General features: G+C 41.1%; 1 protein-coding gene across 1 annotated transcript in view; it reads right to left on the reverse strand.

The window, feature by feature from the left end:
* The window catches only part of srbd1 (S1 RNA binding domain 1), a 222,944-nt gene that overhangs the window by 108,322 nt on the left and 90,218 nt on the right, over positions 1 to 24,404 (reverse strand). The window contains exon 17 of the mRNA XM_033025530.1: positions 8,440 to 8,522. Within this exon, the coding sequence (XP_032881421.1) occupies positions 8,440 to 8,522 (83 nt within the window). The remainder of the gene's footprint in view (positions 1 to 8,439; positions 8,523 to 24,404) is intronic.

A 24,404-nucleotide genomic window follows, 5' to 3' on the forward strand; every position in this document is an offset into this window, starting at 1 on the left:
GAAATCTGAAGAGTGAAGTTCAATACGTGGTGCAGGAGGGACGGCTTCAAATATATGGTTCATTGAGCACCCTTCCAGGGCAAATGTGATCAGTACAAGAGGGATGGGATGCACCTGCACAGGAGGGGAACTAAACAGAGCTCAAACAAGATTTCTTCTCGTTAAAACAAAACCTACAGTAGGAGTTCCTTCTCCGGAAGAATTTCACCAGTTCAAAGTGGAAGCTGATCATCACCATCTTAGGAGCAATTAATGATAGTCAGTAAACAGTGGGCTTCTGGTGATTCATGCATTGCTTGAGCTAATAACTAAACTTAGAATTGTGGATGGTTTGTTTCATTGCAAGGAGGATCGGGCCTGGGAACTTAATATTCAGGGTTATACATCCTATAGAAAGGACAGGCAGGTGGGCAGAGGAGGGGGGGGTAGCTCTGCTGGTGAGGGATGGAATTCAGTCCCTTGCGAGGGAAGACATAGGGACTGACGAGGTGGAGTCACTGTGGATTGAGTTGAGGAATTGTAAAGGCAAGAAGACACTAACAGACCCCCAAAATGGTAGCCCGGATGTAGGGTGTAAGTTACAGCAGGAGATAAAACTGGCATGTAACAAAGGTAATGCCACTATGGTGATGGGGGATTTCAATATGCAGGTAGACTGGGAAAATCAGGTTGGTTCAGAACCCCAAGAGAGAGAGTTTGTAGAATGCCTCCAAGATGGATTCTTAGAGCAGCTTGTAATGGAGCCGACCAGAGAAAAGGCAATTCTGGATTTAGTGTTGTCCAATGAACCAGATATGGTAAGAGAACTCGAGGTAAAGGAGGTAGTGATCATAATATGATTAGTTTTAATTTGCAATTTGAGAAGGAGAACGTTAAATCGAAAGTGGCAGTGATGCAGTTGAACAAAGGGGACTATGAAGGCATGAGAGGGGAGCTGGCCAAAGTAGACTGGAAAGGGATCCTAGCACGAATGACGGTGGAACAGCAATGGCAGGAATTTCTGGGCATAATCCGGAAGACGCAGGATCATTTCATTCCAAAAAGGAAGAAAGATTCTAAGGGGAGTAGGAGGCAACCGTGGCTGACAAGAGACGTTATGGATAGAATAAAACTAAAAGAAAAGATGTATAACACAGCAAAGAGTAGCCGGAAGCCAGAGGATTGGGAAACTTTCATAGGACAACAGAAGGAAACAAAACGGGCAATATGGGCTGAAAAGATGAAGTACAAAGGGAAGCTGGCCAGGAATATAAAGAAGGACAGTAAAAGCTTCTTTAGATATGTTAAGGGAAAAAGAGTAGCAAAGTCAAATGTGGGTCCCTTGAAGGCAGACACGGGTGAAATTATTATGGGCAACAAGGAAATGGCAGAAGAGTTGAATAGGTACTTCGGATCTGTCTTCACTAAGGAAGACACAAACAATCTCCCAGATGTACTGGAGGACAGAGGATCTAAGGCGGTAGAGGAACTGAAAGAAATTTTCATTAGGCAAAAAATAGTATTGGGTAGGCTAATGGGACTGAAGGATGATAAATCCCCTGGGCCTGATGGTCTGCATCCCAGGGTCCTCAGGGAGGTGGCTCTAGAAATAGTGGACGCATTGGTGATCATTTTCCAATGTTCAATAGATTCAGGATCAGTTCCCGTGGATTGGAGGATAGCTAATGTTATCCCACTTTTCAAGAAAGGAGCAAGAGAGAAAACGGAGAATTACAGACCAGTTAGCCTGACTTCGGTGGTGAGAAAGATGCTGGAGTCAATTATTTAAGAGGTAATAATGGGGCATTTGGATAGCAGTAAAAGGATTAGTCCAAGTCAACGTGGATTTATGAAAGGGAAATCATGCTTGACTAATCTTCTGGAATTTTTTGAGGATGTGACAAGTAAAATGGATGAAGGGGTGCCAGTGGATGTAGTGTATCTAGATGGATTTAAGAGAGAGTTAGATAGAGCTCTAGGGGCTAGCGGAGCCAAGGGATATGGGGAGAAGGCAGGCACGGGTTATTGATAGGGGACGATCAGCCATGATCACAATGAATGGCGGTGCTGGCTCGAAGGCCCGAATGGCCTCCTCCTGCACCTATTTTCTATGTTTCTAATTTATACTTATGAAAGTTTGGCATAGAACCATCTTGCTTTAACAGTATTCCATCTTTCACTTTACAAACTGAATTGAGCTCAGTGATAAATGGGCTTAAGATATATGTTGTGGGTGATGGAGAAATGGAAGTCAATTTTCCAGATGGTTCAAACAAAAACCATCATGACTTGTCACGACGCAAGCAAGTGGATATTTGAACAGTCTGAAGGAATTGAAACTTCAAAAGCTAGTTATACAAAAGCATGGCAATTTTGAATCTCAAGTTTCCAGAATTCTGAAAAGAAAAACAGGTGTCTTGAAGGTCTGGAAAAGAAATGAGAACCAGAATAGAAAACAAAGCCTGAAAAGCAAGATAGCCACACTGGATGAAGCACTGGCTAGAAGGATTTTAAAACGGAGAAACTTGAATTTTTGTAGCACTTTTTACAATTTTAAAACATCTTAGTGAGATTTTACAGAAGTAATATACAGAAGTGCAGAAATTAGGTTCACACAAAGAGCAGACAAACCATCAGTGGTAACGCTGGTTGAGTACTAAACATTGGACAGGATACTGCTACTTGAAGAGGAGGGAAGCAGTCACGGCATGGATCTTTCATGGCACCCGAGACAATTTAATACCCTATGTGATAAAGGGTTCCTCGAATGGTAGGCATTTCTTCAATACTCCCCGGTGTTATTGATCCAGATTAGGTACTCCATTCTGGAGAAGGCAAAACCTTCTAAAAGAGGTGGGGGGCGATACCTCAGAGCCAAGAGCAAGAATGTCAAAAAAGAGCTTAGCAGATCTCTACTGACAATGGTCTGATGAAAGCTAAAGCTCATACTTCCACCGTTCTTTACATGGGAAGCTTTGAAGCATTGGGTGGTATGAGTGTCCAAAGACAGATCAGAGTTCTCCCTTGCAAACCACGCGGAGAAAGCGTTGAGATCACGAGTCAAGAATGTTTTGTCATAAGTCCCGAAAGGGACAATGAAATTCTCACTTGCTGCAGCACAACAGAATACGTGAATATTTAAACAAAGTACATAACGGGGGAAGAGAAAAAAAAAGAAAAAGTTCAATAAATAACAAATATAGTGCTGTAATAATATAGTATTTTGCAGTTCAGAGCTCAGAGCCTATTTGTTGGTGTGTTTAATAATCTGATGGCTGTAGGGAATAAGCTGTTTCTGAACATGGACATTATGAGTTTTCAAGCTCCTGCACCTTCTTCCTGATGGCAATGATGAGATGAGTGTGTGGCCAGGATGGTGTGGGTCCTTGATGATTTTGGCTGCCTTTTTGAGGCAGCGACTACGATAGATCCCTACGACAGTGGGAGGTCAAAGCCGGTGATGGACTGGGCAGTGGTCACAACTATTTGTTGTCTTTTTCGCTCCTGGACGTTCAAGTTCCCGAATCAAGCCACGATGCAACCAGTCAGAATGCTCTCTACCGTGCACTTGTGGAAGTTTAGGGGAATCCTCTTCGACATGCCGAATCTCCGTATTCTTCTGAGGAAGTAGTAGCTGATGTGCCTTCTTTATAATTGCATTGGTGTGCTGGGTCCAGGAAAGATCTTCGGAAATATGCACGCCCAGGAATTTGAAGTTATTGACCCTCTCCACCACCGTCACATTGAAATGAACAGGATTGTGGGTCCTCATCCTTCCCCAACCAAAGTCCAGAATCAGTTCCTTGGTCTTACTGATGTTGAGAGCCAGGTTGTTGTGCTGGCACCATTTGGTCAGTGGGTCAATATCACTTCTATACTCTGACTCGTCCCCATCTGTGATTCGTCCAACCACAGTGGTGTCGTCGGCGAACTTGATGATGGAGTTCGCATTATGTCCGGCTATGCAGTCGTGGGTAAAGAGTGAGTAAAGCAGGGGGCTGAGCACGCAGCCTTGAGGTGCTCCCGTACTAATAGGATGAAGTGGTTCCTCCAATTCGAACAGACTGTGGTCTCTGGATGAGGAAGTCGAGGATCCAATTGCAGAGGGATGCGCAGAGGCCCAGTTCCATGAGCTTGGTAACCAGCTTGGAAGGGATGATGGAGTGATGCCTCCCTGTCACTGCCAGTGGATTTGCCTTGAGGGAAGCAATAGCGTGCAAGCTCTGCCACAGCTGCTGAAACTCCATCTCATTCTCTAAATTAGAGCAAAAGTCCCTTTTAGCTTTTTGATCGCCTCATCGAGGTCGTTCCTGGATTTCTGATATGAATTTGCATTGCCAGACTTGAATACCCGACATCTGAGCTCAGAAGATTGCGGACCTCCTGGTTCATCCAAAGCTTCTGGTTGGGGAACAGTCAAATGGTTTTAGTAGGAAAACTCCCTCCACAAACAGTTCTATGCAAAGTTCAGTACTAACCAAGAAATATTTATTCAGATCCGTTGTCCAGTCCTTGCACATTGCCCAGGACAGAGTGATAGCACTGGGCAGGGTTGGGGTGAGATAGTAATTGTCAGTCAGAGCTGGAGCATATTAAGAGAGCAAAGGGCAATGATTATAAGATTACAGGAGACACGAAAGAAAATATTTTATAAATCTCAAAGGTATATTCCAGCGAATAAGAAAGTTTCAATAAGTATTTCCAATTTGTGACTAGAAAAGTTAAGGATAATATCAAATTGAAAGAAAAGGCATCCCATACTGTGAAGATTTTATTTTAGAAACCTGGAAACATAACCAAAAAAAAATCATAAATCGAGGAAATAATAATAATAGATGATCAAAGGCTAACCATTATCACAAAAATAAGCCCCATTGATGGTGTGGAGATGGTGCTTGCATTGGTTGTAATCTATAAAAAATTCTTCAGACTCCGTCGAGGACCCCAAGGAAGAGGAAAACATAATATCATAATTCAAGAAAGGAGGGAGACAGAAAATTTAAGACGGTTTTGGGCTCCATATCCGAGAAGGAATGTGTTGGCATTGGAGAGGCTCCAGGGGAGGTTTATGAGAATGAACCCGGGGATGATTGAGTTAACTAACATATGATGAGCATTTAACGGCTCTGGGCCTGTTCTCGCTGGAGTTTACAAGGATGGGGTGGGGGGGAGGGGGGAGGGGGATCTCATTGAAACATATGGAGTAATGAAAGGCCTGGCTAGAATGGATGTAGAGAGGATGTTTCCACTAGTGGGAGAGTCTAGGACCAGCGGGCACTGCTTCAGTATAAATGGACGCGCTTTAAGAAAGGCGATGAGAAGGAACTTTTTTTAGCCCGAGGGTGCTGAATCTGGAATGGCTGTAGAGGTTAAGTCAATAGGTATTTTTAATGCAGAGATTGGCAGGTTGCTGATTAGTGAGGGTGTCAAATGTTACGGGGTGAAGGCAGGGGAATGGGGTTGCGGGAAAAGGATAGATCAGCCATGATTGAATGGCGACATAGACTCCATGAGCCAAATGGCTTAATTCTGCTCCTATGACTGAGCAAATGAACTTATGAAATTTAGCAAGGGAAGTTTGTCACTCCAATTCCCTGTCAATTCATTTCATTAAAAGATAGGAAAAGCTTGGTTATTGGGTACAGAGGTTAATGACTTTTAATCTCCAAACATAAAATAAAATCCATGTTTTCTTGGTAGTTCTGGAGAAGTGAACTTCATCTTATATATCTTACTTAGTAAATTCACATTTTATCATAAGATTTGGAAATAATTCTTGCTTGTATAAGAATTTTTTATTATAGGTTTATGTACACAGCCTACATCCTGTAACAGTTGGAAAATCCAGCCTAAGTATTTGCTGTCAAACGAAAACTTGGTTGCCATAGCATCATAGGGGCCAAACTCGTGGCTGTCTATTGGGGAAAGATCAATAATTTTACCAAATTGATTAAGAAAAAATCTTTCCCCATGTTTTCAGATTATGCAGAAGAACAAAATTAACCTTCAGTTCTTCAAGTCGTTGGTCAGTTGCTCTGGTTTCGGGTCACTAATGCCCATTAGTTATAACCAGATATGTGAGATGTCACCATTGTGCATCGCACCAGGAGTCAATGGCAAACACAATCTGAGGAAAGTGGAAGTCTGATGGTATTCCGTCTTTACTTTTCAAGTCAAGTCATTCCAGTTTATTGTCATATACAGAAGAACTGTGAGGTAAAGATACGATGAAAATCTTGCTTGCAGCGGCATTAGTTGACAACAGATCTGCCCAAGATGCAAAAAATCGCAGATAGTTGTGGATGTAGCCCTATACATCACACAACTAGCCTCTCCCACCCACTCCCCCATCTCTACATCATGTTGCCTTTGGAAAGCAGCAAACATAATCAAGGATATTTTTCACCTCAGTCATTCCTTCTACTCCCCTCACCCATCAGGTAGAAGATACAAAAGCTTAAAAGCATGTATTACCAGATTTAAGAACTTCTTCCCTGTTTTCGTCAGACTACAAAACTACTCGCATAAGCTAAAGATGTAGTCCGATCTCCCAACCTACCTCGTTGCAGCACTTGTAGTTTTTTCCTGTAACACGATAATACTGTAACACTATATTCACCACTGTCTTTTTCTCTTTGCACCACATGTTGTAATTGTGCATCAATCCTGACCCGTAATTCATTCATTTGTGGGTATCGTTACCACCGACTTAATTACCTTAATTGCCTCGAAACTGAGAGGCTTGCCAGAGAGGTTCTGAGGACAGTTAAGCATCAACCATATTACTCTAGGCCTGAACAGATAAGGATTATACATATCCTTTCTTAAAAGTTATCAGGGCATCACATGTATTTTAAAGCAATAATTCACTTGCTTCATAATTACCATTACTTAAGAGATTTTTAAATTCTAGGTTTATTTGATTATCTAAACTTATTTTCTCACGACTGAATAAAGAATTCAGATTTAAATACAAATTGCAGAATTGGATTCAAGTTATAATAACCAGCTAAAGTATAACCTATTCTTAAAAATTGGCCCAGATTACCTTGAGTGCATCAAATCATCTGTGCTTGCCACTCCCTTACCTAATGTGATCCACAAGATTGCCCCCCATCTGATGAGAAAGAATCTGCAATGTGCCTTTAAATAATAAATCCAGCCCACAAATATGTTTTCACAGCTGGTTGAACCCCAGGCAAACCAGCTGCCAATCAGCTTGTATGTTTGTGAAGTCCTTTAAATGGAAAAACATTCAAAAACCATTAAAAATGAATTGTTTATAAAATATTCAAATGATTAAAACTTAGTAAAATAAAGTTTAAAGCACTTAAATACAGTTACATTTATTTAGCTCAATTAAAATGCAATTTATTTTAACCTTACCCTTTCTCAAAATGAAACCAGTTATTGAACCTGGCATAGACAAAATGCTGGAAACACTCAGCAGGTCAGGCATCACCTGTGGAAAGAAAACAGAGTTATTGTTTCAGGTCGAAGAACAAGGTCTGCTGAGCAGTCTCCGATCCAAAACGTTAATTCTGTTTCTCTTCCCACAGATGCTGTCTGATCTGCCCTGTGTTTCCAGCACTTTTTCCTTTTCCTCCATTATCTTACTTCAGTTTTTAGACTGGTAGAGATTTAACAGGCAGTTTTCCCAGAGTTCAAAGTGAGGGTGCACAAGGACTGGCAACAATAAGAACCTCTCAGGAAGTTTGGAACTTTTAGTTTTGTGCCAACATGAAGAGACGTCCTAAATCTTTTCATAATTATAAGGAGAAATGTCACTGGTATTATTCAGGTAAGCCTGAAACAATATTTACAATGATATTGCTTTGTCCAAGAGGAGTGTTAAGTCAATGATACTGTATTCAGAATACTGTATCAATGTATTCTTTCTTAAAAGAGAGTGATGACAATCTTTTGATATTTTTCAGCATTACGTCACAGTTTTACAAAACCAGCGGTAAATCAACCATATCAGTGAAAATATTAAAAGACAGAACTGAATGTAAATGTCAAAGGAAAATCATCACAAATAACAAACAAAGAAGTAAATATGCTGCAGATGATACAAGCCTAGATTTTTTTTTAATATGCATGGATCAATATCCGGTACCAGTTTACACAAAGCACTGAAATATATCGCTTAATGATGTGGAAAGGAAAAGGCTATGAATATTGTGTTACAGGTCCAATCTGATGGCTTTTAACAGACTGTAAAATCTAGCTGCAGCTATTCCTGAGAGTCTGGATCATTTATGGTAAAACCTTCTGAGGGGGACGAAGAAAAAGCTTCGGAACATTTATTGGCCATTCGGTTGACTGTGCAATTCTTATAAAAAAGTTGTAAACTGGCAGATATTTAATTACAAAGCAGTGTTTCAACAGCGTTTAATTTATATCTACATTTGATGGTGAAGTACATTACCTTCACAAAATAAATCATGGTTACCCTACCTGATACATTCCAACTCCTATGTGTTTTGGCTCGATTTTTACCAACTCAGCCAATGGATCCTGAACACGTCTTGCTATGGAGACTGAAGAGGGAAAACAGACAGGAAACACAAGGCTGTTGAAACATGCAATTCAAATCACATTTTCACAACAAGATTTTCTTCAGTTTCTTCATCAATTTTTGCATATATAGCACATCAAAATTATTGTTCAAGAGCATATTTATAAATATAATTTTATTAAAATAATCTCTTTAGTTGAAGAGGCTTGGAATGAGCTAAATCATCTTCTAATTGCAATAACTAATTCGATAAAATCACCTTGTTAAGAGATGAATGCTGTCAGTAACTTATATTTTGCTGTTTTATTAACTTAAATTTAACTATTTAACTAGTTATTCGTGCTTAGTCATACACCATGTGAAAATGGATATTACCAAAAAAAATGTTTCAGTGACATTTCCTTGTTGCTGTAATTGGCGTACATTCCACCACAATTTTGCATCATTTTGAAAAAAATATAGATAAAGAGCATGAGAAAAGAATCATGGTCTCATGGTGGCTCTTCAGCTGCTCATCCAGGCACTTGCTAAGTGTAGTGAAAATATCTTCTATCACATCTTTTCAAGCAATTTTTTGTTATCATCTCTCCCTCTAACCCATCTACCAATCACCTTAAATGTGGCTACTCTCTGCAATAGGGAAATAGAGAAAGGATAAATATTTATCCCATCTAGGCCTCTCTATTTCATTTATTTAAATTCTCCATTGCCTCACAAACTCTGCCTACACAATCTCCCCACATAACTGGGGGCCACATTTTCTGCTTGCCTGAAATAAGCAGTAGTTTGCACATTGGCTCGGCGTTGTTTCTTTCAGCATGGTAACAGGCAAAGTCTTCGATGAAGAAGTGGACTCACAGCACATTAGTGTGACCCAGAGCCACATAGAATCTCTGTCTCTGCAAGTGACTGGTTGACAAACAGCACTGACACTGTGAAGACTTCCTCCAAAATCACCGTTAACAAATATGCCGTTTATGTTGAACTTTTATGTACGTTTTTGACATCTGGTCCGTGTTCAAGGACTCTGCAGCCAACCTAAATGAGTACTCCACTGCCACCACAGACTTCATCAGTAAGTGAGCAGAGGAATGCGAGCCTAAGATGACAACATGATTGTTCACCATGGATGAATCGTGAGGTCCATTCCCAGGTGACATGTAAAAGATATACATATTAGTTTAAATAAAGTAAATAAACCAAACACATCTTCCTCGAAGCAGCCACTGTTGCAATGAACCTGCTGTATTTGCATCAGATCTAACCAGATGGTGCAGAAATGTCATGACGATGATTTGTTGAGCAGAAGGCTGCGTTACTACCTCCATGTAGAATTTCCCAGTTAAAGGCATGTCTACTTGTAATTTCATCGCGGATCGAGGAGGACGATTTGACCCTATGATTATTCATCCCCGGCCTTGTACATTTTCTCTGTCCCCTCCCTTGTGTGATCACATCCTTCCTGCAGTGCATTGATCAGAACTGTATACCTGATTTTCTCTTTGCCCTAACTTATGTTTTAGACAGCTCTTATGTTTAGGTTTATTACTGTCACATGTACCAACGTACAATGAAAAGATTTGTTTTGCATGCTGACCAAATAGATTTTCGGCTCATTAGCCTCATCAGTCAGAGTATTGAGTAAATATGATAGGGGGGGGGGGGGTTGTGTTATAGTTGTTCAAGACATTGGTGGCACCACATTTAGAGTATTGTGTTTGGTTTTGGTTACCCAGTTATAGGAAAGATGTTGTTAAGGTAGAAAGGGTGCAGATAATATTAACGAGGATGTTGCCAAGACACGAAGACCTGAGCTACAGAGAGAGGTTGAGCAGGCTGCCTTAATACCTTGGAGCACAGGATAATGAGGGGTGATCTTATAAAGGTGGAGAAGATCATGAGAGGAATAGATAGGTTAAATGCAGTGTCTTTTACCCAGACTCGGGGAATCAGGAACCAGAGCACATAGGTTTAAAGTGAGGGGGGAGAAAGATTTAATAGGAACCTGAGGGGCAACATTTTTTTTTACACAAAGGGTGATAAGTATGGAATGAGCTGCCAGAGGAGGTCATTGAGGCAGGTACTATCACAACATTTAAGAAACATTGAGATAGGTACATGGATAGAATAGTTAGAGGGATATGGGCAAGGCAAGCAGGTGGGACTAGTGCGGCGGGGCAACTAGTCGGCGGGGCAAGTTGGGCCAAAGAACCTGTTTCCACGCTGTATGATTCTATAGCTTGTCTATGAGATTAGATATACCATAGGGCAAAGGTGCAGAGTGTGACAACTTAATCTATCTATCTGCCATCCTAGGAATGCAGTCTAAAGTCCTTCTGTTCTTTTATACATGTTAGTGTCCTACTATTTATTGTGTATTCCCTTACTTTGTTTGATCTCCCCAAATATATTATCTCATACGTCTACAACATATATTTCATTTGTCACTTTTGTGCACCCAAAAGTAGACCATTCTTAAGCCTAGAACAACAAACAAACTGCTAATTTTGACAAACCCTCTTAATTGTGGTGTTAATTATGTTCATGTGGAGATCTTTAACATATACAATAAAAAGCAAACAGCTACAACATGACTTCTTGACTCTTATTCTCATTGCTTAGAACGATAAAGGGAAGCATGCTATTTGTTATCATCTTAAATACTTGTATTGCTACTTTCATGGATCTATGAACTTGTACCGAAGATCCCTCCATACATCAATGCTCATAAGGTTGCCGCCATTTACTGTACTTTCCTCTTACATTTGACTTCCCAAACAGCAACACCTTGCATTGGTCTCAATTAAACTACTATTGCTGTTTCTCTGCTCAATTTTTCAACTTATCTATATGCTGCTTCCTGACTATCTGCAACTCCACCAATTTTTGTGTTATCTACGTATATCACAGACTACAATGATCCCTGCAGAACATCAGCACATATTTGGAATGTGGGAAGAAACCAGAGCAGCCGGTACTGCTGCGTCACAGTACCACATTCAATAATTCCCCTACCACTCATGCAAGAGTCACCAGCCTATGCTACTGTCATTTCATTGAGAAATCAGTCTAACACCAATCCATAATTAAAGATATATTTTACAGGCTAATGAATACCATGAAACACTTTCTGTTATTGTTATTACTTACTTCAAGAATGTTTTAATATGTGGGATAAATTACGTAAAGTCAGATATTCACAAGTTAGGTCATTCGTAACCATAGAAGCCTCAAAGTAAAGTCCCAAGTGTCGTGACCTATCTACTCAGAAGATGAGGTGTTGTTTCTTGGGTTTACATTGGGAACTGTTGAAACAACAAACAAAGGCAAGTGCAGAGAGCTCAGAGGGAGGATGGGACAGAAAACTGATGTGACAGGCTTCTGGAAGCTCAGTCATTCTTGCAAACAAAACAGATATTCTGCAAATAGACACAAAATGCTGGAGTAACTCAAAAAGGTCAGACAGCATCTCTAGAAAAAAATAGATTTTTTGGGGATGTTTTGGGTCGGAACTCCTTTTCACTCTGAGTCTGTGGAGGGAATCTGTGGAGGTAAATGCATTGACGACATTTCGGTTTGGAGAGAGCTGGTAGAACGAAGTGAGGAGGAGGGGCGGGGCAAGAGTTGGCAAGTGATAGGCAAATCCAAATAATAAAGGGTTGATAGGCAGGTGCATCAGGTGGGGGAGAGAGGGTGAAAATAGTAATCATGGATGGAGGTGTGTGGAAAAGACAAAATGGTGCAATCTGATAAGGAAGGTGGAATAAACTATCTTTTCACGTGTGGCCTCACTCTCGGAGTGGAGGAGGCCGAGGACAGATGGGTCCGTGCGGGAATGGGAAGGAGAATTAAAATGGTTCGCAACTGGCAGCTCCAACTGGTGGACAGACCACAAGTGTTCAGTGAAGCAGTCACCTAGTCTGCATTTGCTCTCATCGATGTAAAGGAGGCCAGAGCTAGAGCAACCAAAGCAACAGACAAGGTTGGAGGACATTTTAAAAGATACATGGATTTCCAATTCTCGGTCCCTTCAAATATTTATGAAACATCTTAGGATTTTATTTGATTTCATCTGCCAATATCTTTTCAAGTACCATGTTAGCCTTCTAAATTTTATCTCAAATTGCAATTTTTATATTCTTCCAGTCCATCTGCTGTTGAATTATTGGTATCTTAAGCTTCACTTAAGGGCGTGTCCCATTGTACGAGGTAATTCAAGAGTTCTCTCGAGTTTCCCCCGATTCGAATTTGGAGAATTACGGTAATAGCCGCTCGTAGGTACTCGGGGCTACCGTGGACATTTTTCAACACGGTGAAAAAACTTCACGAGCTTACCGCGTTTCAGGAGTACTTACCGTTAGCGTTACGAGCCGCGAAGAGACATCCCAAGCTCCGATGTACCCGCTACGTACATTTTACGTACTTTTTAAACTCGTGAGAGCTCTTGGGTAAACTCGTATAGTGGGACAGGCCCTTTACTTTCAACACTACATGCTCCTCAACATTTATAAGAGGGTCTAGATTTACTTTCAATTAGTTATTTCTTATCCTTTTGCCAGATTACATTTCAGCCTATTAAAATTGGCCTCACCATAATCCAGGCGTGTTTTTTTTTTAAACAGTTTATCTTTGTCCTTTTGTCCCCATGCTAAATCAAACTGAATTATGATCACTGCCCCCTATGTTGTCCCACCGCCAAACTTTTTCCCTTTGTCTCAGATCACTTTCCAAAAGTTCCAGTTCTGCTCTTTCTCACATTGAACTTGTTTGCAGAGAAGAATTCAAAAAAATCTTAAATTAATTTGAAAACATTTGCTACATCTATGTACTTTTCTCTTATGATGTCCCAGTTACACAATGGGTGATCGAAAATCACAAACTGTCAATATCTTGTGATTTCGCAGAAAACTTGCTTCCATATTTTCTCTTCTCTTATTGTTAGGGGGCCTTTAGTATCCATCCATTATGTGACAGCCTTTATATTGCTCCTCAATCCAAAACACATGGCTTCATTTATTTACCTTGTGCTTCTTTAACCAATATTGTTACACCTCCTATTTTATCCCTGTCAATTTCACCTGAAAGGCTTGCAACCAGGAATGTTCGGCACCTCCACACATCTTTAAGCTATGACCACATTTTTGGCAACCCCTGCATTCCTAGAAAATGGTCTGAGGCACAATTTTCCGTAATACAAGATGCGCCATCTGCGCATGTGTCTAGAAACAAGACTTGGAATAAAAGTGTATATTTACTTTCTTTACATAAATTCCATGAGTGCAAATTTTATTTTGTATATCAACATTTTTGGTAGATTTATGACTTCTGCAAGGCTAAATTTCCATTACCCAAACGGACATAACACGGGGGTCGCCTGCATCATACTTCCATATCTATCCATGCCTTCAATTCATCACATTACTGGGGTGGGAGATTGCAACCTTTACGTGGTCCACCCTATGTCGACAAATGCAGTCAACCCAACGTGCACAAACAAATAGAACAAGTTGACTAACAACTTTAGGCTGTGCACACCATACGCAAGAAGAAGACGATCACTTTACTCCTCATTTTAAAATATGACCAATTGATTCCTGGTTTCCTCGCCATCTCATCTTCCACATCCCATAAACAATTCTGCATATGTCCCTTCTGAATAATCGCCACATTTTTCACCACAACATAATAACAGTAACAAGACCCTCTCTTGGGATATTGGTTCCAACCCTTATGATAAACAAACTACTGGGGTTGTAAGGGCCCACCTTTCCCAGAACAGGCCCCAAAAACCCACAGATAAAATAGGTGCAGGAGTAGGCCACTCGTCCCTTCATAGCCACAGCTCTAGTTCCTGTACCATCCCTAGACATGCTTTTGTTTACACTATCCCCCTACTTCTTCCAACACTCCCAGATGGCACTGGGAATAATCCAGAAATTGTTCACTTTGAGGACCTGCTCTTTAATCTCCTTAATCATTCTGCAGTACATGATCCACTTTTCTATTGCCAATGCAACCAATATAGTTCTGAACCTCGTCATCGGCCTTCTGCACTCCGCTGCCATTGTTGACACTAGCACTTGGGAAGCAAAGTTTGTCGTCAGAAAAGTGCATTGTAGATCTTAGATTCTATACCCAATCCATCTAGTTAGTCAACAATGATGCCCTGGACTTGACACTGCTTCGTCTCCTTTAATGAACCACAACCTTCTCCAGAATTCAAAGATGAATACGGGTGAGGTAGCAGTAAAGGGCCTGTCCCACGAGCAAGCGACTGCATGCGGCAAGCGCGACCTAATGTGGTCGCTTGAGCCGTACGGCCTCGTGGGGCCGGTCCCACTTCGATCGCCGGAGCCGTATGGAGTTGTGCGGAGCTGGTCCCGACATCGCTCGGGGCTCCGAAAAACTGACTGTCCAAAAATTCTGCGCGGCAACGGCCTGCCAGCCCGCAGCCACATTGAGGCCGTACGCACCGCCTCGACTGGCGTGCGCAGTGTCTCGACGCTGTACGCAGCATCTCGACAGTTCCGGCAGAACTTCCGGCGGACTTCGCATCGAACTTCATGTCAACTCGTACGGGATCATTCGACCTCCGCTCGGCCCCCACTTCCAGTTTGGTCGCGCTCGCCGCATGCAGTCACATGCTGGTGGGACAGGCCCTTTACGGGGATCACTCGACCTCCGCACGGCCACCGCTTCCAGTTTGGTCGCGCTTGCCACATGCAGTCGCATGCTCGTGGGACAGGCCCTTTAGTACTCCGGGCACTCCTCTCCTGATCTCCTGGTTTGTTTAATGATCACCCATTGTCTCAGTCTGTTGGCTGACCACTTCCTGAATTATAATATCGATGTAATATTCAGCCTCATGATTACCTAACACTGCCAGTAATTGCTCAAGATCTGAAATACAAATCTTGAGTTCTTGTAGTTGATAACAGTTTGATTGATTGAATGACAGATACAGCATGGACAAGCCCTTCAGCCCACCAAGTCCACACTAACCTTCAATTACCCATTCACACTTAGTTCCATGTTGTCCCACTTTTGCAACCACTTTCTGCACACTAGGGGCAATTTACAGCAGCCAATTAACCTGTAAACCTGCATGTCTATGGGATGTGGGAGGAAACTGGAACACCCAGAGGAAACCCCCGCAGTCACAGGGAGAACATGCAAACTCCACACAGACATCACCCAACCTCAGATCGAACCAGGGTATCAGGTGCTGTGAAGCAGCAGCTCAACCAGCTGCGCCAATGTGCCTCCCCTAAATAGTGATCCAACATCATGAATTCCCACAGAGCACAGGATGTGCTTTCTATTAGGTCCTGCAAACCTCTTAATTGAAGGTTAATCCAGCTATTATTCCAAATCAACCCTTAGCAGGCAGTTTTATTGGTTAAATTGATTAAAATTTAATTACATCGTAATTTAATCCTGTGTTTTCTATTAAATGAAAAACAGTCCCTCAAGTTGCTTCACAAAATTCCTATTCTTTACCTTTTGCTAGGTCATAGGCACAGAATTATTCGGCTAAGGGATATGCAGACATTTGTTGATGATTGTGCAATATTTAATTCCAATAATAGCAGCTCCGAAAAGAAAAAGTCCACACCTGCAAGCAGCGTCAGATATGACTAATGCTACCTGACATTTATTAAATAGCTAATAAGTGGCAGGTAACAATTATACCAAGCAATGACCATCAAAACCAAGAGAGAAACTATCCTTGATATTCAAACGCACCACCATCACCTATTCCCCCTTCATTCATACCTTGCTGGGGGAGGATACCAGAAAGTCACTTGGACTAAATCCTGGGAAACATAACACCATCCAATACAGTAGATAGAAACAAAGAACTGTAGATGCATTTTTTTTATTTCTACATTTTGTCTGCTTCACTGTGAAAGGGATCACACCTTCCCGAGCCAACAATGGGCCCCGAGGTCATTTGTGGCTGTCCGTGAGTGGTCCTGGTCTTTTCTCGCTTCCAGCTCTTCACCTACCCCGTCTCCCCCATCACCTACTTTCAGGATCCCGACCCGAAATAGCACCCATCCATTTTATCCAGAGATGCTGCCTGACCCGCTGAACTACTCCAGCACATTGCAACTATCTAAGACAGAGTGCCCTGCTTAGCTAACACCCCACCAACCACTGTAAAAATGTATTCTTGCTAACACTAATTGCAGCATGTACCATCTATAAAAAGTTCTGCAGTTATTTTCAATAGACAATAGGTGCAGAAGTAGGCCATTCGGCCCTTCGAGCCATCACCGTCATCCAATATGATCATGGCTGATCATCCACAATCAGTACCCTGTTCCTGCCTTCTCCCCATTTCCCCTGACTCCGCTATCTTTAAGAGCTCTATCTAACTCTCTCTTGAAAGCATCCAGAGGACCAGCCTCCACCACCTTCTGCGGCAGAGAATTCCAGAGACTCACAACTGTGTGAATTTATTTTCCTCAACTCCGTTCTAAATGGCTTACCCCTTATTCTTAAATTGTGGCCCCTGGTTCTGGACTCCCCCAACATCGGGAACATGTTTTCTGCCCCTATCGTGTCCAAACCCTTAATAATCTTATATGTTTCAATAAGACACCCTCTCATCCTTCTAAATTCCAGAGTATACAAGCCCAGCGGCTCCATTCTATAAACATATGACAATCCCGCCATCCCGAGAATTAACTTGGTGAACCTACGCTGCACTCCCTCAATAGCAAGAATGCCCTTCCTCAAATTTGGAGACCAAAACTGCACACAATACTTAAGGTAAGGTCTCACTCAGGCCTTGTACAACTGTAGAAGGACCTCTTTTCTCCTATACTCAACTCCTCTTGTTATGATGGCCAACATGTCATTCGGTTTCTTCACTGCCTGCTGTACCTGCATGCTTACTTTCAGTGACTGATGAACAAGGACCCCCAGATCCTGTTGTACTTCCCCTTTTCCCAATTTGACACCATTTAGATAATAATCTGCCTTCCTGTTTTTGCCACCAAAGTGGATAACCTCACATTTATCCACATTAAACTGCATCTGCCCACTCACCCAACCTGTCCAAGTCACCCTGCATCCTCATAGCATCCCCTTCACAGTTCACACTGCCACCCAGCTTTGTGTCACCTGCAAAATTGCTAATGTTACTTTTAATCCCTTCATCTAGATCATTAATGTATATTGTAAATAACTGCGGTCCCAGCACCGAGCCTTGAGGTACCCCACTAGTCACTGTCTGCCATTCTGAAAGGGATCCATTAATCCCTTCTCTTTGTTTCCTATCCGCCAACCAATTTTCTATCCATGTCAGCACTCTACCCCCAATACCATGAGCTCTAATTTTGTCCACTAATCTCCTATGTGGGACCTTATCAACTGCTTTCTGAAAGTCCAGGTACACTACATCCACTGGCTCTCCCTTGTCCATTTTACTTGTTACGTCCTCAAAAAATTCCAGAAGATTAGTCAAGCATGATTTCCCCTTCGTAAATCCATGGTGACTCGGACCGATCCTGCTACTGCTATCCAAATGTGCCGCTATTTCATCTTTTATAATTGACTCCAGCATCTTCCCCACCACCGATGTCAGGCTAACTGGTCTATAATTCCCTGTTTTCTCTCTCCCGCCTTTCTTAAAAAGTGGGATAACATAGCTACCCTCCAATCCACAGGAACTGATCCTGAATCCATAGAACATTGGAAAATGATCACCAATGCGTCCACGATTTCCAGAACCACCTCCTTAAGTACCCAGGGACGCAGACCATCAGTCCTGGGGATTTATCAGTCTTCAGTCCCATCAGTCTACCCAACACCATTTCCTGCCTAATGTGCATTTCCTTCAGTTCCCCCATCACCCTAGATCCTTTGGCCACTAGTACATCAGGGAGATTGGTTGTGTCCTCCTTTGTGAAGACGGATCCAAAGTACCTGTTCAATTCATCTGCCATTTCCTTGTTGCCCATAATAAATTCACCTTTTTCCAGTCTTCAATGGTCCAACTTTGTTCTTAACTAATTTTTTCCTCTTAACATACATAAAGAAGCTTTTATTAACCTCCTTTATATTATTGGCTAGCTTACCTTCGTAACATCCTTTCACCCCTGTATTGCCTTTTTAGTTATCGTCTGTTGCTGTTTTCCCCCAGACTAATCCGACAGAATCTTCGAAACCCCACAGAGGAGAGTTAGGGTGCCAAACACAAGGGAACACAACAGCCTCCAGCTCCCCCTCAGATCTGCACACTAGACTGATTTGGAAAAAATATTACTAGTCCTTAATGGTCACTGAAACTCCCAACCTAGGAGTAATTTCATGAGAAGGACTCCGGGAGTTTAGACTTTAGAGGTACAGCGCCACAACAGGCCCTTCGGCTCACCAAGTCCACACCGACCAGCGATCATCACGCACATCAGCACTATCCAACATACTAGGGACAGTTTACAATTTTACTGAAGCCAATTAACCTACAAACCTGCACGTCTTTGAAGTGCAGGAGGAAACCGGAGCACCTGGAGAAAACACACGGCATCACAAAGAGAGCATACTAACTCAGTACAGACAGCACACAGTCAGGATCAAACCTGTGACTCTGGCGCCAAGGCAGCAACTTTACTGCTGCACCACTGTGCTGCCAGTGGTAAAGGTGGTGACTCACTACCACCCTGGCAAGAGCAATTAGGGACGAAAACAATTGCTGACCTTACAAGTGATGCCGTAAACCTGGAAAAATTAATAACTAGAATAGAATTGTTGTGGAAACTGCTGTCAACACAATCTTTATATTTAATTGAGCTCAGAGAAGGCCACTGATAAGAATGTCAATGGATTGTCTCTGTCTAGATTCCCAGAAGGTATTTGGTGAGATTGAACAGAAAATAATCTGAGAGGGCATGGGGTTACACAGAACCCTCTTGGCATGGATCAGTAATTCAATGGAAAGTAGATAAGAAAGGTTCATCAAGGTTAACCTTTGATTGATGGGATGCGGCATGTGATGCTTTGCAGGAACGCATACTAAGACATTTACTTTCTTTCCATACATAACCATGAACTCAATGAATGAATAGGTTCTTGTGTATCCAAGCTTGCAGAAGACCGTGCCTCAGGGGACATTGTATGTTATCTGATTGGTAGGAGATTGCAAAAGATAGAAAACAAATTGCAGGAAGGACTCAGTGGGTCAGGCAGTATCTGTGGAGGGACATGGACAGGATTTACCAAAATGTTGTCTGGATTAGCTGGGGATTAGCTACAAGGAGGGGTTGGACAAACTTCCATGTTCTCCAGAGATGCTGCTTTGTGTCCTTTTTTGGGGGGACTTGGTTGTTTTCTTTGGAGTGCCAGAGGTTGAGAAAAGACCTGATAGATGTATATCTAGTTATGAGAGTCATAAATAGTACTAGACCAAGTGCAGACCAAGTTGGGTCTGCTCCCTCAACGCAGCCGTTCCCTACCCGGAGCCCCCACGGGAGACGTGGTCCTCCAACTGAAGTTTCGAGGACTCAGTAGTGCGGCTGTTTTTAAATGGCGTCTTTGAGGCGAGATGCGGGCGCCAGCAGCCGTTATGGTCACTGGCCAGCAGGAGGCGACAAAATGAGTGAGTGGGGGGGGGGGGGGGGAGAAGGATTTTATTAAAATTGTGTACATAAACATGACGAAATTTAATCAGGAGTGGATACTTGGAATGAAAAGTGAAATCTCTACCGAAATGGAAAGATTCTGGGCGTTTGTGGGTCTGGTGTTGGCGTAGCAACGAATCAAAGGCTGGCATCCACAGGCTATCAACCACAAGTCAGGCAGAAACACAGCCAGCCAGCAGCCACAGAGTTTTAATATTATATAGATAGATATAGATAGATAGTCAGAACCTTTTACCCCCCACCCCATGGTGGAAATTTCAAAGACTAGAAGACATAGTTTTAAGTTGAAAGAGGCAAAGTTTAAAGGAGATGTGCGAGACAAGTTTTATTTTTCCAGAGTGGTGAGTGCCTGGAAAATGCTGCTGGGGATGTGGTGGAAGTAGCTACGAAAGTGGCATTTTAGAGGCTTTTAGATAGGTACATGGATATGCACAGAATTTGATCATGCACAGGCAGATAGGTGACACCACCTCTCCATGTTCTGCAGAGATACCGCCTGACCTGCTGAAATACTCCAGCACTTTGCGTGTTTTTGGTAAACTAGCATCTTCAGTTCCTATAAAACTATGTGAAGCTAGTACATGTCAAAACAAAAGGAATAAGTGTGTGGTTCATGGTCATGAATAATACGTTGCTAAGATGAACTGGAGTTTCCAAAGATTCTGCAGAGCTGATTGGTAGAAAATCTGGGCTAAGTTATCACAAAAAATAATTTTACCAGTTGGGAGAATGAAATTTGGAGAGATGAAAAATCTATTGGAAAACTTAATAATAAATCTTAACATAACTGTGTATAGAATTTATAGATTATGATAATGGAGTGAATTTAGTTGGATAACAGCAAAAATAATTGAATTAGAGCTGTAAATATATAGGATGCTGCCACAGAAATTGTATCTGCTGGAATCTTGAGCAATAAATAGGTATGTTGCAAAGCCTACCTGAAGCGTCTTTGAAAATCTGCCGTTGCGGGTGTGCGCGATTTTGGCGCCGTTTAGAGGGGGCGGGTTTAAAACGCGATTTTCTCTAGGCTGTTCAAATCGAAAATGCTCAGCCTAGTTAATTATTAACGAAAAATCGCTGGAAGACCCCGTCGCAAAAGCTATTATTAGGTTTAAAGGCCTTGAATAATAGTTATAGTAGTTTAAAAATCAATCTCTAAACCCGCGACGGCCAGCAACCGCAGAGTCTCATAAAGCAAATAGCAGAAGTTAGGTTGTATATTTTTACATTAAAAAGGGCTTCTAAAGATCCCTTTATACAAAGTTTAATATTGCGAGTAGCTCAATTTGGGCCCATTATATCGCGCAGTATTTTTCTGGGCATTTGGGGCACAAATCTACCGCAATGTGAACGTTCTAAACCAGCGCGTTCCACAGGGACCCACTGGAAAGCTGATTTAAATGGGCATTTATTTACAGCAATTAAACACTAAATTCCTTCCATTTGGTCTATAAATTAATGTAAATGAGATTTAAAAATCATGTTTTATTGTGAATTATTTGTGAATATTATTTGGACATTTAGGCTATTTAAAAATGTTAATAATTTATTAAGAAATGGATAGATGTTTAGATCTAGTAATTGAAGTCTGAAATTAGCTACAATTAGGTAACTAACTAATTATATGCTTTAATTTCAGGTCATCCAAGTAAGATTATTTTATATTTGTTTCAGAATGCTTCAATCTATGATAACTGAACATTTCATTCAGTTCTCTTAATTTTTAAGAAAGTTATGGGCTTTTGACTGTTCACGATCACAACTTTTTTGTTATGTCCATAGAAAATCAATAGGGAACAAGATGCTCATTTCCGAGTATGAAAATGGCCATAACTTTTTAAATACTTGAGATATGAAAGTGAATTAGGTGTCAAATTAAACTTATTTTTATGCTTTATCTGATGGGATAAATTACAGACTTGATTTTTAAAATCTCAAAATTTTGTAACATTGCTACAATAAACAAAATGCTGGAGGAACTGAGCAGGTCAAGCAGCATTTGTGAAAGGAATATACAGGCGACATTTTGGGTCGGGGCCTTTCTTCAGACTGCCTGATGCCTTTCTTGTTAACAGCATTGATCCAGAGAAAGTCCTTGCTAATTCCCAACTATACAATTGACATACAATCCAACACCAAAGAAACAGCTGAGTCAAGGACTCCAGGACAAATGTACATTTGGGGGTCATTGGCACGTGTACTAAGATGGATGCAATGATTATAACTACTACAAAGGAAACCACCAAAAGATGGGCATGGAGGCTGTCTACTAAAGTTACATCGTCAGAAAGGGAAAAAAAAAATATTGAAATGGGCTATTTTAGGACATGTAAGAATGAAACCATTGCTAAGGAGGTGGTTAACATTGAAGGAAGGAATTAGTCTATTGTTTTGTCTAGCAAAGATTCCTCCAAGTAATTTTAAGGCACTGATCCAAATCCATAATTTAAATAAGATTCATAAACAGTTCTGACAGTTTTGAACATCCGTTGAACCCCTTTGACTGGATTCCTACCTTACAACTCATTTTCCAGGTTCCACTTCTCTTTTATAGAAAAGGTTTTGATTATTTTACTGCTAGGTGGATCTGTGGAAATGTCGATTCGCTCACATGGATCACTCACTGACAAAATTATGTTTATGATATGGAAACAAATTGGAAAATTGGTGGACACGTGGCAACAGCCATTGTTTCATTCCTGACACAGAAAATTTATGGCAGGACACGTGTGCATTGATACAAAAGTAAAATTGTTTCTAAACACAGATACAAACACGGAAAGTCTAATTTCCAAATAACTGATAACTAATCTTTTTTTTAAAAACAGCAAAATAATGTTAAATAAAACATGCTTTGTAATGTTAGTCATTTGGGAGTGGTCTGCAAGTGGTGTTTGCAGGTACACATCACAAAGAGCCATACCATTACCCAGGAGAATAGGCTAAATGTTAGATCATATCATTATGTTCCTCAAATATTTGTATCTAATTGGTACCGTGCATGTTTTTTAATGTTCAGATTGGAGGAACAGAAATTTAGAGACAGTTGCTAAAATAGTCAACAAATAATACATGGGAATCTGGCAAAGGATGGTGAGAAAAGTGCAAAATACAGAAAATACCATCTTACTCAACAAGCTAAGGCACCATTGTGATAATAAAAAGTTATATTTCCAAGTCAATTACCCATAATTGGAACAAATCCAGAAAATTCCAGATTCCAGAGGACTACTGTTGGAAATTATCTGCTCAATATATTTTGTTACTGGAATGAAACCTCAACCACAATCAATAAAAAATGACTTCAAACAAAGATGAAATATTACTATTATAAAGATCAGTCTGAAGAAAGATCTCGACCCGAAACGTTACCCATTCCTTCTCTCCAGAGATGCTGCCTTTTCCTGCTGAGTTACTCCAGCATTTTGTGTCTGTGAAATATTACTGTTATTACATGCTAAATTGAAACAAAATGATGAGATCAGATTGTTAAGCTTTAAATATCGTCATCCTCTATTTTACATTTTCAGCATGAGAATATTTCACAAATATATATGATTACTCAATTATATCATGCATATTCACGTGTAGGGCAACTTATTTTTTACATAGCTGTGGTGAGTGCCTGGAAAGCTCTGCCAGGGTTGGAGATTGAGGCAGATCCATTATAAAGGTTTTTTGTGTCACCACCTGGATAGGCTGGGAATGGAGGATATAGATTATGCGCAGGTAGATATTACATGGTCATGGCATCATGTTTGGCACAGACATTGTTAGCCGAAGGGCCTGTTCTTATGCTGTACTGTTCTATATTCCACATACAACTGCCCAACATGTTGAGCCAAATCCTAATGGACCCAGCTCACTGACTATACTGCCATGTGCACTAATTTGACCCAGAAATCGAGGGCTGACCTCTCGTGTCCAAGATTGGGTTGGAAATGGCTACTAGAATTGGGTGGGAAGTGGCTACTAGGCTTCAGGTGGCAGACCCTGGGGCTCAGTTCCTTGAAGGACTTTGTGGCCTTTAATAATTTGCAGCTGTTTTAATGCCAGACACATTTATTATATATTAAAATATTGAAAACACATTTACCTTAATTATATTAAAATTTTAACTGAAAACATAAAGATAAAGTAAAACAAGAAAAAACAATAAAACACTTTTAAAATAAGGGATCAAATGAAATAGTCGTTCGCTTATTTCCACAATAACTAGGGCCAAATTACAAATTGAATGCCAACTGCGTCTG

Source organism: Amblyraja radiata, chromosome 8, assembly GCF_010909765.2.
Source record: "Amblyraja radiata isolate CabotCenter1 chromosome 8, sAmbRad1.1.pri, whole genome shotgun sequence".
NCBI classification, from domain to species: Eukaryota; Metazoa; Chordata; class Chondrichthyes; order Rajiformes; family Rajidae; genus Amblyraja; species Amblyraja radiata.